The 19,500-nt window shown below is 36.0% G+C and overlaps 2 protein-coding genes across 2 annotated transcripts; one reads left to right on the plus strand and one right to left on the minus strand.

Annotated features, from left to right (window-relative positions):
- Positions 1-1,455: 1,455 nt before the first annotated feature.
- Positions 1,456-17,875, plus strand: LOC147763988 (spatacsin-like). Its single transcript, XM_087001695.1, has 21 exons — positions 1,456-1,665; positions 1,998-2,107; positions 2,396-2,476; positions 2,790-3,020; positions 3,247-3,970; positions 4,199-4,319; positions 4,635-4,785; positions 4,970-5,160; positions 5,527-5,653; positions 5,915-6,141; positions 6,445-6,618; positions 13,297-13,505; positions 13,786-13,991; positions 14,380-14,602; positions 14,826-15,035; positions 15,313-15,419; positions 15,761-15,906; positions 16,180-16,411; positions 16,776-16,947; positions 17,372-17,504; positions 17,726-17,875. The coding sequence occupies exons 1-21, from the start codon at positions 1,469-1,471 to the stop codon at positions 17,873-17,875; spliced, it is 4,122 nt and encodes a 1,373-aa protein (XP_086857821.1). The 5' UTR covers positions 1,456-1,468.
- Positions 6,718-10,580, minus strand: LOC106170609 (lysosomal proton-coupled steroid conjugate and bile acid symporter SLC46A3). Its single transcript, XM_013550564.2, has 6 exons — positions 9,813-10,580; positions 9,041-9,579; positions 8,614-8,755; positions 8,111-8,194; positions 7,699-7,855; positions 6,718-7,548 (listed from the first exon to the last, which is right to left on the minus strand). The coding sequence occupies exons 1-6, from the start codon at positions 10,537-10,539 to the stop codon at positions 7,482-7,484; spliced, it is 1,716 nt and encodes a 571-aa protein (XP_013406018.2). The 5' UTR covers positions 10,540-10,580; the 3' UTR covers positions 6,718-7,481.
- Positions 17,876-19,500: the final 1,625 nt, after the last annotated feature.

Consider the following 19,500-nt stretch of genomic DNA (forward strand, 5'->3'; position numbering starts at 1 on the left):
TTTTGTCAAGAAAGACTTCACCATTCTTGGATGGCAGATATTCCATCAATATACATTCTTCTAGATCTTAGACAACGCAGGCTGAGGTGACTGGGCCATGCCCGCTGCATGGAGGACGGTCGGATCCCTAAGGACCCTTTGTAGGGTGAGCTAGAAAAGGGGTCTAGAGATGTTGGTTGCCCAAAATTCCATTTCAAAGAAGTAAACGAGACATGCTAACGATTGATATACCAACCAACAACTGGGAATCTCTTATCTGAGGACAGAAACAGATCAGGACAAATGGAGGATCGTTTGCGAACAGTCACTGGAAACTGGCGAGACAAAGCGGAATCCTGGAATTGATGCGGAAAGAGAGGGAGGAAAAGGTGGAAGCTCGAACAGTCCCATCGTGAGACTGTAGCCGCATTCGCCTCTCAGGATAGGTTTGATCAGTCACCAGTAAATGTGTTCGCAAGTGCGCTATGTCATGGACATAGTCCGACGGCTGCCTACTATATACTTAACTAGTAGCCATATGTCATGCATTTGTTATAAAATCTGTCTTTTAGTATTTTCTTGTTTTATGATGAAAAACTTGATAATAGGCGCTGAGGATGTATGTTGTAATAATGAGAGATGCCAATGAATTTTTTCTTTGGAAAGTAATAATGATGACGACGTCAAAAAAAAAAAAAAAAAAAAAAAAAAAAAAAAAAAAAAAAAAAAGCTGTGGAAATGAATGAAGTTGGAGTTGAAAAAAGCATTGAAACACCATCATTAGATTGCATATTTTGGTCCAGTAATTGACCCCTTGCATCTGAAAGTATGTTTTGAGATATTTCAAATTAATATTTGATTTTTTCGCAGACTTCAATTCAGAAAAAATGTCAAAAAAATGTGGTCTTTAACCGTTGTTAGTTTTTTCCTTATAGTACTCAATGATTTATCAGTGTTTATGTCGTTAGAGTGAGAATGATCGGGACAAAAAAAGTATTTTTATTTAACTTTGCTATAAAAGTTTGTTGTTGCTTAATTGACTAAAAGTGTAATCATATCTTAATTACGATCAATTAAGATAGGCCTATGTTGACAACAATCCATGTCTTATATTTTAACGACATCTGATAACCACGACAATTTGAGACCCTGACATCAGGCAACAGTATTCAAACCAATGTTCCCTCGAGCTCAATTTCTAGTACGAGTATATGCCTAATACTTGGACCCACTGTGTACACACGTAATCCGACATAACGAGTCTCAAAGTTATAAACTTAGCCAGTCCGCCGCTAGGGGTTTAACATTTGGAGAAAGTTACCTTAAAACACACGTCCTTTCATGATAAGGTTCTACTTTGTCATGTGATATTTTCTCTCGTAAAGTTGATGCTACAAAGCAAAGATTTGCCGGATTAAATCCAACGATATGCGCGTTTGACATGCTTAACATGTGGGTTGTCTTGAACGACCTATTTCCCAAGCAAAACATGGCGTTAGGAAGTGGGGAGGGTACACGGTTAACGCTGTTTAAATACACCGGCAATAGGAAGTTAAAAGGTACAGAGAAGATTTATATTGGCCAGAAACAGTCCCCTGTGTGTATCCAAGATGAAGATGGGTACCTATCGTTTCTCAGCCCACTCAGTGCTTTGTATACTGAACGCCTTCTCTCAAACATTCTACGGTAAGCCGACTGTTTACAGTTTTGAGGAACTCGTGACTGTTAGTGTTAGTTCATTCAGTTATGATGTCGTTCATGCATTGTCAGTTATTGCTGTTTTCATAATTTTATAAGGTTTGTTTAACTGTACCCTGGTAATTTAATTTGTAAAACTTGGGCTATTAGAGAAATTGCTAAATTAAGCCACTATTAATGTGATCCTGCAATTCTATATGAAGCTCTGTTATTAATGATAAGCAAGCAACATGTCATGAAGGAATGTTTTTCATGATCATGATATTTGCTCAAAGCAGATTTTAGTGGTATTTACACTTCAAATAAATCCTATTTTACAGTTTCCAGTGGGAAGATCAGTTAGATGATGAAGCAAGGACTTCTTTTGTCACCATCACTAAAGAGAATGATATCTATGGATATGATATGACAGTAGGAGTAAACCAAGCAGGTACATACATGTATAACATACTGCTAAGACATTAAGATAATTGAGGTTTAAGGTTTATAGGTAATAAACATTGAAAAGGAAAGTAGATGGAAAACCCACAAAAAGTTTTATTCTGTATGCTGCATATATGCAGAACAAGCAGACATACTTCTAGCCATAGTGTTTTTTTAAATACTGAAATGAATTTCTTTGAAGTTAATTAAATTGATTGCTTATATAAAGTTCATATGTACTTTTCTCTTGTGGTCTACAACAATGTCATCATATTTGAGTTCAATTCATTTTCAGGTGAACCTTATCATGTATTGAATCATGTCACACGATGTCAGTGCCAAACGTTGAAGACGGTTTTACTGGAGCTATGCATTGGTGAGAATAGTAGCTGTGTCAAAGCCTGTAGATAAAATTATTGTGTGTTTTCACTTTCTTGCAGACTTAAAAATGTTTTTGGTCGTAATGAAATCTTTAAAAACATGCGTAATTAAATGTATGCTTACTAGATTGTGTGTTAATTCTTGTGATTTCCATAGAATGAACAGATGTAAGGTCTGTTCTTACAGCCTAACTGGTGTACATAGGATTTAACTGAACTGTTGGTATGGTGCCATGTTACATCATGTTTCCTTTTGTGTAGACAAAAAAAATAAAAAGAATTGTATAATGACATGAATTATGATTTCAGAGTTTCATGAACAGTCTAGCATATCAATCCTGCAGTACAGAAACAGTGCCATCACCATATTGATAGACCAAACACATCTCCTACATTTGTTGCTGTACAAAGACAGGCCACCAGATGTCACCACTGTGTGCTCTTTAACAGATGACACCTTACCGTTGCATTGGGAGACGGTGATCAACATGGAAATGGAGGGAGACTGGCTGGTTATTATGGATGAATTAGGACTTATTGGTATCCTTTTTCTTCTGTGACTTCAAGGTTCACCTTAATTTTTCCTTTGGAGGCATAGAGATAATTTCAACTACGTAGTGTGTGATTTAATGATTTATTTTGAGTACTTAGGATCCATTTCTTGTCTTTATTCCTTACCATTAACCCCATAGGTTATTTGCTAACAGCCACTCTTTGTTCATTATTCGTATTGATTAAGTATGACACCTTAACTAATATCTCTCAGCTTTCTACAGTATTGTAAATGGCAACCAGGTGGCAGTGGTGGACACCAGGACAGTCCTGTCCCTTCACAAACCAGTACATTTTGCAGTCACAAAAAACTTAAAGACATTGAATGTTGTGGATACAGAGAACAAACTAGCTGTGATATCACTCAGTGCTTATTTCAATGTAAACCCACATCACTTGAGATCTAACGGTCAAGTTCATACCATTCCTCCCCTGACTGGTCAGTTGTCTGAAGTTGATGAAGATCAGGTAGATCTTTCAGGCACCATTCATAAAATGGACACTGCAACATATGGGGATCCATTGTGGAAACATTCATTAGGTTCTTTACACTCTGCACTGCAGCCCATGCTTAGTGATTCAAGTGCAGGGGCCCGGTGGCAGAAAACAAGCTCTTCATCATCACCACCTTCTTCATCATTTCCATTTCATTTCACATCTACTAGGACAGAGAGCTCTAAGATATGGGACTCTAAAAATGTAGTCACAGGTCTTGGGGTTGAGAGCAGGTCTTTCAACCAGACCAGTGAAGATGGTAGTGCCAGGGAAGTTTGCTGGAGTGATGTAGTACATGTGTTGTCTGTACCAGTCTGTTGTGAGGGGATGTCCATCAAGGATATGGCTGCTGGTTTGGATAGCTTGGCAGTTTGGTGGATGGGAGACACTAATGGTTTCTTGTGCACTTTTGATTTGCAAAGAGATAGCTGCAGCAAACATAGGTAATATTAACTCGTGACATGGTGTAGGCTTTTTACTTGTTTACAGTAATATTTTGATTGGACATGATTGTCTCAATGTTTTGGTGCTGACATGAATTTAAGCACACACATACACTCGAGCAAACTCGCATATTAGGTGCATGAACACACACCAGAGTCTCCCACACACACTGCATAAAGTTAAATGAATGGAACAGAGCAAAATGAACTGTTCTGATTTATTTTAAGGCTGGAGTCTGGCACTGCTGTGTTGCTGTCAAGATACCTCAGCTCTCCTCACTTCCTCCTCAGTGAAACCACTCTGTCTGCTGTGGCTTTCAACTGTCAGCAAGAAGAACTTGTGAACAAGGTATGTATGTTCTTAATAAAATAGATTCTCATACAAGTTTTATATATCAAGTAGCCTGTTCAAAGAATAGATATTAATTTCTGATCTTTTTGAAGCAGTGTTTCTTGATAATGTAGTTTTTACTTCTTTGGAAATCAACTGTCAGATAAGTTTTATATCATGAAGCTATATAGTTTTTTATATTAATAATATATAACCTCTCTCATATTCATTGATTTTACCTTGGTCAATTATCCCAGCTTGGAGTCAAATATAGTCTTGAGTTTACCTCACCCAAAGTCAATGATTGTAAACTTTTAAACTCCTTAATTCTAGCTGATGCTGTATGAGAATGCCACAGTAGCAGATACCCTGTGTCGTCTCAATTCCTGGGACAGGTGCTCTATTCCCATACATGCTCTAGAGGTGGGGCTGAAACACAGGCAGCTAGACACTGTGGCCTTCTTCCTCAAGAGTAGGGAGAACTGTGAGTATTTTTACTGAATGATGATATAAACAGGTAACAATAACATAATGAGGAGTATTGTATTAATTACCCCTTTTTGTTGTGAGTTGAGGAATAAAATGGATGATTGCGTCTGGAGTAGTGCGATCGCTGTTCTTTACATTATAGCTTTAAGTACATGATTTTTGACATGTATTATTTTCAGTGTTTACTTCCAAGCCAGTTATCAAGGGTGTAGGGAGGGTTGGTCAGTTCAAGCCCACCACTCCCCAGAGTCCAACAGGTATACTGTCCCCTGTGGCTGGAACCATGACACAACCCTTCTTTGCCCACCATGTGCCCAGTGACCTGGTGCAGGTGGAGGGCGCCATTCAACTACTTATAGCAACTGTTAAGGTAAATAATTTGTAGCGATCAGTGATATGATCTTTGACATTTGTTTTGTTTGTTTTGCATTTAATTGTTATGCTGAAACTGCTGACTCAGTATTGTTAAGTAAGTGAAGGTTTTTAAAATTGCCAAGTTAAAGTATCTCTTATTTTTAGGTAATCACAACAGCATGTGCATTCCTTGTTTACATACTTTTAAAACATACAGTGACCATAAAATTTCACGTATTTGATTAAATTTTGGTTAAACAAGGAGTATGTTTGTGTGTTTGGTGTTGTGATATAATATATTATACATTGGACTATGCAATGTCGGTTAATACAGTTAGTGTGATAGCAAGATTAATGTTATTTCCATGCCATTGGCTCTCAGGAGACTATGAAGGACACTGGATCTGTGCAGTTTGCTGAGCAGTTACTTCACCTGACACTGGACTACCTCCACGGCCTGGTGAAGAATGCTCTGCTGGCTCTTAATGACCTCTTACTCAACCAGGGGGGTAAGTAGGAAAGGCAGTTCACAACCAGATCAATTTAGAATGGATATAGGGTAAATAAGGTCACTTAGTTATAACACAACTTGAAACCAAGTCTAAGGGCTTTATATGTATTTATATAAGTGTGGGGCATAAGTAAGTCTGTAGCTGGGTGTGGACATGCTTGAGACAAATTTCAGAAGTTGAAATATAAAATCACAAAATTTGATGTGGAGAAACAAAAATGTTGTTTGCATCATGTTTGCGTGTTATATTTTTTTTCAGGTGACTCTGAAGCTTACCAAGAACGACTAGAACTAGAAGGATCCATAGAAAAGCTGACAGATTACATTTCAGAGTCTAGACAACTGATGGTGGATGCTCCCAGGGTGACCCAGCGACAGGCTGGGGTGAGGGTTGGCCCTGTTGTGTACAGGGAGGACCAGGAGCCTGTTGCTATGGATGAAAAAATGGAAGGGTATACTCTAAGATGGATGCACATGAATACTGAGGTAGAATTGTGGAGCTGTTAATCCAGTGAAATTGGACTCTTGCTAATTGTTCAGTCATGTGCATTGGTATTGAAACATTTCTATGCTTAACAACTACCGTTTCATATCTCATTTTTTTGCAAGTTGGCAATGAAACATTTTGTTTTGAAGACTAAGTGTCAAATCTTTTTTGACATTAAAAAAAATTGCCTGTTTATAGCACATTAGAAAATTTGAGTTGAAAATTTCATCTTATTAATTATCCTTTAGGTTTGACCTCTGATTTTTTTTTTATTATATCATAACTAATTGTTTGCCTTCCAGGAAGTAATCTTAGACGGCATCACCCAGAACTGCATGCCACTTGTCCAGGCATACCTCAAACCACTGGGAGAGGATGTCTCTCTGCGACGTATACTACAAGTAGGGCTGAATGATACCATACAGCAACTATGGGCCAGGAAGTTCCCTGTGGCATGCCACTTGCTTCAGAACATGGTAAGTTTGTAGTAGCTGTGTTCACCTCAGCTTATGCGTTTCTGTTTCCATATTCCTGAAGCAATTTTCTTAGGCCATTGTAGATAAGAAACGCAAAGGTTGTTTTCAACAGTTTATTATTGTGTTTTAAAGTTATCATTGTTTTAAAAGGACCTACTTTGCTTAAACATAACTCTATGATGGAATGACCCCAGAATTGGTGTCAAAAATGCTATTCAGAGCATTGGAACAGTTGCTGAGAGACATTAGATTAAAATAATCTTGATATTTTTATCAGGCAAAAAGAAAAAAGTGGAAATTGTCTCATCTAACCATATTTGGATATTTTAAAGGATGAATATTATAATCACATATAGTAGAAATGTTCTGTTTTTAATAAATACTATTATATGGCAACCCAACAACTGAAACACTTGATGACTATTTGATAAATGAAAACAACAATATTTGCATGCAGGTGTAATGAGATAAAGCTTGACCTAGCATATGATATTGTGACAAACTGATATATTTAAATGAAGATAATCTAGTTCAAAACATGGAAAAATATATTATGAATTATGATTAAGGAAAAAAAAAAACATTTTGGTATAACAATTGACAACCGTCTTCTTAGGTATTCTGTATGTAGGATATACAAGTGTTATCAAAGAATGTTCAGCATTGACTGGTTAATGTCATTAGTGACAATTCATATGACTAAGTGCTTAATTTTTTTACCCTCTATAAAGCATTTTAGTGTTTTCATATGAAGGAGCATATCATTCAGTACTTGAGTTTGTAGTATTATGAAAAATATACATTTTCATGAAACACCTTCATTGTGTGCAGTTTCCAAGACAAAGTTTGCCAAATTGTTTTCATCAATTTATTGCAAGCTTAGAAGTTGTATTGGCTGATTTTCTTTTCAAAGTCTTGAATTGGTAGATTCTGAAAAGAAAAAAAAAAGGGTTATTTTTCATAAATAACATAGTATTTAGCATCTGAAAATTGTAACATTGTATGTATAACAGAAATGTTTTCCTTTAAATGATTACTAATGATACTGTATGATTTTGTCACAAAACTTTCAAAACTTACCCAAGAATGATCAGAGCAATTAGGCAGAGTCCAGACATAATGCAATACACATAGCCTCTGAACCAGGCCACAGTGGCAGCATAGATACTGTTCAATATTGTATTTCCCAGGAGGGTGCAGACACTCTCTACTAGAGAAATACTGGCAAATAAAGCCCCTGAAATTAAAATGTAGTCACATAACTAAGAAAAATTGTGGAAAAATTAAGTTATTAGCAAATGAGAAGTATAAAGCACTATTTGTAACTGGAACATTTGTTGTAATGGTTAACACTTCAAAAACCTAAATACAAATTGCACAACTGACATTTATTGTCATCATAGAATGTTGTGTTCAACCTCCTAATGTACTTCATATAAGTAACAAAAAATGGTTTCGTTTTCAAAATATACGTATGAATGTGGCCTGTCACCTTGTTCATGATGGGTGACAAGTTGAGACATGGCAGCCCTCAGCATAGCTATAGACAGCAAGGAAAGAGCACCTATGCTAGCACCTGTAAAGGAGAAGATAAAAATTTACAAAAATGTAGGAAATATGAAATGGAAGATGTATTGAAAACTGGATTGTGTTGGTGCCTTCAGTGTCAGTGAAGGAGATGATAAGAGTGCATAAATAGGTTGGACTTTTGACTTTGTATGTCATGAAGCGAATTAAAATGTTATATATCATGCTAATATAGTAAATATTTTTAAAATAAGATATGCGGAGTCAGTGGGGGAATTCTTATTACAGAGAAAAAAGAATGAAACCATTCAAAAGATGAATGCAAAGTGTCTGGAAGTAAAAAAAAAAAGGATAAACATGATCAGTTAGTTCAAAGGTTGTCTTTCTAAAAAGACTCAGTTTAAAGCAAAATGTATTTATTGAAGCCAAACCAAATGATGTTGGTTGGTGACATGTATTTTTACTTACCCACATACATCATGTAGTCATATTGGGCGAATGCTATGATTATCTTGGATGATATATAACTTAGCAGGGCAACCATAGCCACTGTAACTTCTGACAGCTTGAACACCTTACGCATCAGCACTATACCTACCATGCTGGCCAACTGGTGAAACAAGAAAAATCCATTAGTTTAGACATTTAACCTATGATTACTCATTTTAAAAATTGTGGTAGATGAAAAAAGCAGCAAGATTAGTCATCTTTTTCATTGCAACTTATTTGCTAAAGAAGGGTGATGTTGTCAGTTGGTGAAAATATAGGAATTGATTTTTAAAATGTATCCTGTCTATATCAGCTACTATTGTTGTTATTAATTACTAGTATTTATCATAACAGAGGATGATGAAAAATTATGAATAATGAAAATTCTTGACCATTATTTAATCACCTGGATGATCATGATTCGTATTGCATTATACCAGCCTATCTTTTCACTTGTCCAGCAGAAAGGGAGATTGAGCACGTATAATGTGTCCACAGTAGAGCTTATCATTGGAATTGCAATTAAAAACAAAATTAATATCAACATTCGCAACTTCCATACTCTTCCTGGGGGAGCTGAAAGCACCATATGATCTTTCTCAGTTTGTGAAATGTCTCTGCGTGGTAATGAGTGGTCTTCTCCCAACACTGAGCTATAGATTTGTCTGTTTGCCTCCACTGAACCAGTAGAGACTGATTGCTGAGCAGGGAATGTTTGGATATTGTCACTGGGTGGAGCCACATTACCAGCTGGTAAATGGGGAGTCTGGTGATCAGGTAGCACTGGTTTGGAAATGAGCTTTTCTTGTCCAGCATCAGGCACATGGAAGAACAGCCTTACCACTTGAAGCAAGTTACTGAAGTCAAGGAGTTTGGCCTCAGGGTCCTTCTGTACCAGTTCAGGGATGAAAAATATTGCATAGAGCAAAGCCAGGAGAATACTGCCTGCAATGACAAGTGTTTAGGTATTCATCTTACATGAATAAAATCCTTTTTTTTTTTTTTTTGGCTGATAGTTATAGAGGGCAGTACTGGAAATATACCCTGTTTTGGTCACAATGGAGTAGAAAGCCTGAAATATACTAAATAGGGAGCTGATAATATATAACGTTACATGTAGTTTAAAAACACGTAAGAAAAGGGTATTAAGGAAGTATACAAAAAAATTAGCTATTTACCTATAGTAACAACTGTTGGTACAGAAAAATCTGGAAAAAGCTTGATCAGATATCCTATTACAATCTCTGATAGTGATGCAGCAAGCATTGAACATGCTTCCCCAATGACGATTTTGATGGCCTTATTCTTAGCGGTAGAGATATCGGCGATGTATGAGAAACATCCCATAAAGGCTGTTGTGTAATACCCAAATAATCCTTCTACAAAGTATGCAGGTAGTAAACAATACAGAGGCCAGTTGAAATATATTATTGCCAGGGTGCCACCCTGACGGAGAAGGCTTCCTATGGCTGGAAGAATTAGACAAAGTTTACGTCCTGCTTTGTCACTGTAGGCTCCATAGAAGACAGTCACCACCATAGATGGTATAGCACAGGTTATGGAAAAATACATTGACCATTCTGAGGCTTCTGCTTGTGTTTTCTGTTGTGCTATGTAGTATGGATCAGAGGTGTTTTGGTCACAGCGGGAGATGTTAGTTGAATGGGACTGGTTGTCTTCCCCCAGTCTCTTGTACAGGTACTGAGTCATGAGAGGTGAAAACCCAATGAGGGCAAAGAAGTACAGGAACATGAATGGCTCCACTGTAATTGGACATTTGGGGACGTAATTTGGTCTGTCATCTTTCTTGTTTTCATCCTCGGTGTCCACAACTGTGGCGTACTTTGTGGTCCCCCCACTGCCCTTCTCACTGGACAGCAATGGCTGTTCTTCCTCCCTCTCCATGTTGAGTAGTCACCTAAGAATGTGCTGTCACTGTGCGATGTGCTTTCAGGAACAAAAAATTATTTTGTGAAATAGTGGTAGTATTAGCTTTTTTAATAAACCATATAATCAAAGTACTCACATCTTGGTGATCAGTTTGTAATGACGTCATTCGAATAGGTCTACGGACTACTGTGTTGTATTTATAACACATATATACAGTTGATAAATAATCAAGGTGAAAAAAAAACAGCATGCTGCAATCTTATGAGGCAGTTGCTATAGTATCAGAAATAGGGAAAGAAGGGGAAATAAAATACAACATTACAGGCTTATCTTCACAGAAGCTGCATATTTTTCATTTCAAGAAGTGGACTATTTAATGGTGGGAATACAGACACACTCACATCAGGCCTCCATTAATAAAGAATGTACAGCCCGTACTTGACTTCACTTAGCTGCATGACTTACCTAAACAGATTACACTGTAGGTGTTAAAATGGTGTTGATATCTGTTCAGATGAAGGAGATCTGTGTGAAATTGATATGACAGTTTTTTCCCCAAAAATGCTTCTGTTATCAGCTCTAGTTGGCAAATTCAGCCTGATAAATTTTTGATGCAACAACATTATCTTATAATATGACTATGTTCATTTTTGTATTATTTAAGCAGATAAAAAAAATCCTTTTGTACTGACACCCTAACCTACATGATGTTGCAAATATGTTAATCCATCTTATATCATTTAAAAATAAATAAATAAATAAAACATTATTTTGTGGCTATAGAACAGACAGCAAGATGGCTGACTAGATTTTTCTTTATACATTCATTGTATATACTACATTTCATCTACTAGCATACTGCAGAGTCACTCTTGATTATATTCCTCTTTTCTGTAGTAACAGGGTTGAACTTACTTTGTTGTCTTTGCTCAGCTTTGCGCCTTTAGCATATTTTTTCCTTTCTTACATATCATTCAGTATGAAGTCAAACAAACACGGAAATACTCCTGTAAAATACCCTTAATCTTTTTTCAAATTTGCATTGCTGATTATACGTTTCAGAAATTGTTGTCATCAGTTACTCTGCTACTAGACTCATGTCAAATCTTTAGCACATTGCCTTGTGTTGCTAATACCTAACTTATTTACATATCTCAGGTGATATAAGTAGTCATATGATGTTTGTCCACGGTCTAGAGGTCATCTAAAACAAGGCACCATATCAGAGTTAGTGTTCTATTTCTTGGTCCAGGGTTGTGGCAACAGTCTTGTTGTGGACACAGAACATACCATGAAACTGTTAATATAAAACTGACAGATATGTAGTGTCATATGTACTTTTACTGTGATTTTTAAGGGTTTTTAAGTCCATTTGACAAAGAAATCCAATCTGAATAAAAAATGAAAAGAAGGAAATTATATTTAAGTGGTATAAGCTATTAAAATAACATAAAATGTTCAATGTAATGTTGAATGAGTAGTTTGTGTTTGGTGTGCATTGTGGTTATTATCTTGAGAATGACTCAGACGGTTGAGGGGGTCAAGAATTTAACAGTTTTAATCAGCTGACCATGATACACACTAAGTATATATATATATATATATATATATATATACACACACACACACACACACACACACACACACACACACACACACACACACACACTCGTATTATTTACATTTACCTATTCACAATAGTAATTATTTACAGACACTTTCAATGAATATAATATACCGGCACTTACGATTACCTGTTTATATATACTTATGTCAAAATAGGGTGTCCTTGTCCATGTACACTTTAGTCCCCCCTATAAGACCCTATACATTTCTTTTTGTTTGGCTCGTAAATTAACTAGTAGGTTTTGTATGGAAAAATGTGGATCATTTAAGATAATCTGCTTAATCATATTATTTTTATACAAGTTTGTTTTTACATTAAATGGTATTTTGCAAAAAAAAAAAAAAGTATTGCTATCCCCATATAACTTCCAAGCTTTTGCCTGAAGTGTTCTGTAAGATTTTATATAAAACTAGAAAAGCTCTCCGAGAACGCAGACCTCTGCCAAGGCAGCAATTTTTGATTGTTATTGATTATTGATCCGGATCACCACCAAAAACTAACTACTTCTAAGTTAACCCATTTTCCACCTACCCTGAAAATTTCATCAAAATCGGTCCATAACTTTTTGAGTTATGTTGATGACAAACAAACAGACAGACAGACAAACAGGGGTGAAAACATAGCCTTCTTGGCGGAGGTAATTATGATCAAATTTGAAAATTGATATAATTCTACAATACAATGTTTTTTGAAAATGTTTTGTGGTCTCTCTATATACCAATCCTAAAAAAATTAAGTATATTTGTGATAAAGAAAAATAGAAAATACACACTAACTTGATTATGACTTTCTATTTTGATATTAAACAATATGTTATAAACCTTTTATTGGCCTGCATATGAAATCAATGTCCTAGACTTCTAAAAATTTCATCATCAATCAATGCTCTTCGTCCCATGTGGGACATAAGGCCACAAATTTACTGATGCTTAAATCAAACTTGTTAAAATAGGACTATATGTTTTCAACTTACTTACAACTTATAACTTACTAAAAATTCCACATTTCATGTCAGACTTACTTAATGTCACATAAAAAAAAACCAGTACACAAAATAACCAATGATACATTATTCATTGATGCTCGGTAACTAAGTTGTTAAAATTTTGAAATCAAAGATTTGATAGTTTCTTTTCTTCTTGCAGGGGTTTGATGTGTTCTCCAAGCTTAGGCAGATATGCTTCTTTACACCTCACCGAGAGCTGCGAGAGCACCTTATTTCAGAACTCCTGGTGGCACAGCAGTGGAGAAGGGAAGAACGCAATACAATTAACTATCTACACCAGGTGGAGACACTGTACACATGTCAGAGCTTTGAAAAGTCATGTCTGCTCAAGAAGGATGGAGGTGGCAGGCAAGCAAATATTATAATATATTTCCTCAATTTATACTTCTTTTCACTGTAGAAGCCTGTGCCATTGTATAGTGTTTCTATACAGTAGAGAATGTCACAGCTTTCAAGTTTTTTTTCCATTTTGAAATTTTTCTCACTTTTTTATAAAGAAAAAAATGAAGTAATATTTAGAAAAGAATAAGCTCTAATGATTTAAGAAATATAATTTTCATGTCAGCTATTCTTGAAAAATATTTCTCAGTGCATAATTACCAATTTTGAAAGAAAAATATCTTCTTAGTTGTATGGAGGATCCTCTAAGCCTTCAGTCTTCCTATGAATCCCACCCAGAACTGCTGAGTCACTGTGGTGACCTGGTACCTCTAGAGGACAAAAACAGTGAGACATCACACTATGCACACCTTCTGCTGGACTGGGTACATACTTGGGATACCAGCACCAGGGAACGCATTCTGCTAGATGTACTTCTTTATAGCAGTGGCAGAGGTAATAGGTTGGATCTTTTGATTTTAAATAGTCCTGTCACTTACATCTATTTGTCTGTCTCTGTCTTTTTTTTTAATCATCGCTGTCTTTCTACTACAAAGTCTCAAGAGCTTCCCTCTATGTTTAAATTTAGGGGATATAGAGCTTTATATACTTAAGTCTGGTGGATAAAACTCCCAGACTTCCTTTGCAATCAGCAGTACTTCATAGTTTTATAGAAAAAAAAAAAAAACCTTGCTGAAGTTAGGTGAAAAGTAGCCATGGTTCTAGCAATATTTTCATGAGTCTTATAAAGGAATTTTTTCTTACAATTTTTGCAGATAACACTGGAGCTCCACAGAATAATTTTGCATTCTAATTTAAAAAAAAAAATTTTCTTCTTTTGTAGACTCAACCAACATACCCATTTCCCCTCAGACTCTCTTTGACTACCTGACTAGCCACAATGACTATGCACGTTTGCTGCATTGGGTTCAGTCCAGCTTCCCTACTGAAGGTGAAGAGGTCAAGGTCATGTGGCCTTACAAGAAACCCCTGACTGTTGACCTGATCCAGAACTCGACCTATTGTATTCCCTACTTCAAGGAAAGATTATTAGATGAAATTGCTAGGTATGTCTCAATTCTAACCATGTGTTGCTCTGTATACAACATTGCTTTTTGGTGGCGCAATTTGATGAAACATTATTAGATATATAATACAGTTTGCTTAATTCTTGCAGTTTAATATAAATTTCCTACAGTGCTAATTGATATTTTGGAGGACATTGTTTTGTTTCTACTGTAATGCCTTTATGAGAAAGAGTACTTCATTTTTCTTTCTGACATTTTTCAGACGAGGTGTGTTCATTCCAAGTGAACTTCAAGATTTCAGTCAGTTGTTAAAAAGATTGGGAAGGATTCATCAGTCTGTTTCAAAAAACAATCCATGTTTTCGGCAAACCAAGTCGGGTTACAATCAACTGACATTCCATAAGAAAATGATACATTTCCTTACAGAGGAGTATATGCCCCAGGTGCTGTACTATTACCTGGATTATTTTAGGTAAGTGTCCTTGTATAAAAGGGTGACCTTTGTTAATAATTTCAGTGAGGGCATCATATAGCAAATTCTGGGATATAAGATTGTATGATGATTTGATGAATCAAGGATGTTTTTAGTATAATGGCAGTCTTGCACTGTTTGATTGTTAACAATTAAATATCAGGAGGATGAAGAAGCAGCCTCTCATCTCATTTGTTGATATTAAATTCCTTTTTAATTGTTTATATTTAGCTCATTTATTGGATTAAATGATTATGCTGCATATCTCTCCCTTTAGACTTGGTCTTGACCAGGACAGTTTAGACAAGCTGGGGCTCACCACAGCCAAGCAGACCTGGGTGGCAATGCTTGTCCAGTTTAGACTACTGGCTCATAACTACACAGGTGATGATATGACAATTCTTAATTTATTTTAGCAGCTTAGGTCATTTAAATTCCTATTTACTTTTTTTAGCAATTAAAAGAAAGAACAAAATAGTTCTTGGTTTTATAATTTAAACAAATTCAATGTTTTTGTGTTAGTAGAAGATTGGAAGATGATCTTAACCACAAACGTTAAAAAATCAGATACGAAGTATATGCTTCATTAGCAGTTTTACAAATGTGTAAGGATTTGTGCTTTTTTTTGTAAGAAAACATTATATTTGATTTGATAAAAAATCAGATATGTATCTGCTGGAGTGACCTCATTATTAAATTATGAAGATGATTTTTTACTGTTTTAGATCCCAGTCAAGTGTTTTCCGCCAGCCTGGCGTGTGGTCGTCATATTCTCCACCTCAGCACTGTCACTGTGGAGGACATGTTGGAGGCAGGACACATTGTCTGGGCCATGGGAATGCTACTCACATCTCAACATAGTATGAATCAGGTAATGGGGAAACAGCGAAGATATGAAGATGTGTTTGTTTAGAAAGAAAGTATTAGATAGAGCTGTAAATTAAGGTTATTTAATGGTTGAACGTGGCATGGGTCATAAAACTGATGACATTTCTCCCAAGAAACAAACATACCAGAAACATGTTAGTGACCAAATCTGTTATTTGTAGTCTTGTTAACATTCTTTTCTTTCAATGAGAAACCTTTAGATCACTTTTGTTATCTGAAAACTACTTGACCTTACATGGATCTTGACTCATTTCAGGTGCTGTCAGGATCTGTCCAAGATGACAGGCTTGGACGGATAGATCCCCAGCGTCTACGTGAGCAGTTGGCTATCTACCCCAAGCTGCAGGCAGCCCTGTTTCCTATGGGAGCTGAGGACAGTGTGCCCCAGCAGGACATCACAGTGTATCAACTCCTGCAGGGAACCACACACTTTGACCCTTCCAAGTCCTTCCTCTGGCAGACCACTAATAATGTGAAGGCAGCTGATGGTAAGGATTTTATGATTTCATAAGTTTACATGGCAAGAAATTTTGCACTCCAAGGTAAAAAAGTTTATTTGTAGCTGTATTACTGTGAAGACATGATACTCCAGTTATACTTGATCTGCTCAAAACATGCTGTTCAATAAGAAATAATGATCTCGTGCTTCCCTGCAAAGAAAGAATCTATAGTGACATCCATTTAGATTTGATAGAAAGTCCTTTTTTTGCAAGTGAATTCTAAAAGTGAAGTATCATTTGTTTTATTTTATTGTGCACACAACATCATTTGATTACTGAACAAGTGGCAACAGAGAGCTTAGTATCACTATTCTAAATCTCTCAATAGCAGGCATCTTACTTAAAATTTCAGAAGAAGAGACAGAACTCCCTCATTTCTCCCTTCCGTCTTTGACCAGCAAATATTCTTACAAGGGACAACTTGGTTTCACCTATTATCTCAAACATGGGCGTCCATCATTTGCCTTTCATGCGTTCATCACAGGGGAAATCCAGGATGGAGCAACTGCAATTATGCCAAGAAGGTATAATAGAACTTACTGGGTCATAGTGAATGCCACTAAATAAAATTTTTGCTGACAGTGATATTTGATATTATTCTTTGAATTACTGAACACAAGCTTATTTAGGGGAGCTCTTATCTTATAAAAATATATGAGCTTGGTAACTCACTAGTGTTTAGGTAAATATTTTATTTTTTTGTGCAATCAGGAGATTGCCATGGTGACTTATAAACATGTTTTTCATTCCCACATAACCACAGTGATAGTCCTGATCTTTTATTTATTTTTTTTGTACTAAAATACATTGAAAAAAGTAGAAAATGTACTTTGACATAGAATTAGCACTTTGGCTGCTATATGCATTAGAAAGACTGTATGTTTGTGGTTTGTTGCTGAAAATGTTGATAATAATTTTAAAAAATTTACATTCTAACTGTTTTTTCAGACAGCAAATGGCCTATCAGAGAGCACATATTCTGGCTATTCAGCAGTTTAATAACACAGTTGTAGCTGCAGCATGTGTGGCATTTGCAGAAATGATAGGAAAAGATAGCACTACAATTAGAATTCACCTGCAGGTATGCACCTGTCACTCTCTTACAAAAAGCTTTTTGATGAGGAAAATACTAAGGTCTTCTATCATGAGTTCTATGTTGATATAAAAATTGGTAAAATGACCTATTTTTAAGTATTTAAAAAAACTTGTCAGCAGAATTATTCCCTACACAGGGAATCATAACCATAGAATCCAATGCTTACTTAAGACTTCTTATACATGGATTAGTTATTTTTATTTAAGGTTGCCAAGACTTTGTATACTTATAAAACCAGCGGAGTCTCCAGCTCACTGTATCAAAGAAAGGCTGCAGGAGTATGCACGGAGAAGGAGATTAGTGAGTTTTATTCTTTCTTTATTAACTTTCAACTGCAAAATAATGATTTCTTCTGATTGATTTAGGATTAAACCCAGTTCTTAGTCACAGCTTATTTTGCTGGCTTCTGATGTTGTATCTGCTCAGTGTTAGTTATATATATATATATATATATATATATACAGTGTATGAAATGGCCGCCTGCCCGCCAGCCCGAGACTGGTAACTTTCAGGCCGGGCGGGTAAGATTTGCAAATTACCCGCCCGACGGGCTGGCTATCTTTACAGCCTATTTTCACCTTTTATTTTGTCTACGTTCACAAGCGATTTCAGCAAAATATCAAATAAACTAACTGTTTTCACCCACTTTCATAGAAGCAAAGAACTAACCATAGCTTGCAATCGAACGCTCGTATTGAATTGTAACCAACAGTCTCCCTCTCAGTGGCCTCGTTTTCTAAGTTCTGTCTATGTGATATGAAGTTGAAAGACAATTTGAAACGAGGCACATTGTTCTTAATTAAGGTAGATCGATCGTTACGTAATTTGACGATTTGCGCAATTTCAGCGCATCGTCAATCGTCTCTAACGACACTTCAGTCTGTTTTATCAAATTGAGGAAATAAAACAATTATCTATAAGATAAACACACATTATCAACTTGTCTGTAACTCTGTGTGATCGATACAGATTTTCGACAACATTTGTCGACTATATGATTCCATACGACAACTGTAGCAAGTTCGTAGACTTGCCCTTTAAGAAATCGTCGGAATAGCTCCTTTTCCAATTTGAATTGGGACTAGAAAAAGTATGACAGCTAAAGCTCACAAATTATGCACATAGGTGCTATATCATGTAAAGAATAAGTGTTGTAAATTCCAATCAAAGCGGCTGCGTAGGCCTACATTTTGAGGTAGCTTAGATTTCGACGAAAACCGGAAGTGCGTCGTAACGCCACTCATTAGAGAAATTTGGACTGAGAAATATTTCGTAGCTTATACAAATGTTCAGAAAATGGCCATACAGCTTGAAGAAAATTCACTAATCAAAATTGAAACTGCGTTTTATTATACAGAAAAAAATTGTGCACTTCTGACCTCGACTTGTCAGTGTCAGTGTAAACAAAGTGTACTGAATGCACCGCAAGCAAGCACGTGAATGCCGCATTTGATACTTTGTATCAGACGCTTCATTTTACTTGACAACACAGTGTTTACAATGTCACGTTCATGTTATATTCATTAATAAATAACAATGGCAATAAACTATTTTCATATGCATGAGTATTTCCCTTATTACTCTCTTCAATAATTTTGTTGTAAAGTTAATGGCTTACACCTTCGCATCAGTATGACAAATCTGAAAATAGCTGAGTATACTCACTTCAACTGTTAAACATAATGAAAGTTTTTAATGTACTTAGATGTCTCTCAACACACACACACACACAAACACACACACAAAAAAAGTTAACAATTTAGTGCAAAAACACCCATTTTCCCATTGATTTCAATTGGGACTTCCGACTAGTGCGTCACGCAGGGTGTAACGCACTTCAACTTGGCGTAGTTCTCTTATTTGGTCGATGACCCCCAATTTTTTTGGTAAAATTTAAATGTACTTGGAGGCCTTTTTACACCAAAAAATTTTTTAAAAAATTCGAACTTCAGAAAGTCATAAAAAATTATGCTTTAGTGAG

This window comes from Lingula anatina, chromosome 1 (genome assembly GCF_051362555.1).
Source record: "Lingula anatina isolate TDL-2025a chromosome 1, LinAna3.0, whole genome shotgun sequence".
In the NCBI taxonomy this organism is placed as follows: domain Eukaryota; kingdom Metazoa; phylum Brachiopoda; class Lingulata; order Lingulida; family Lingulidae; genus Lingula; species Lingula anatina.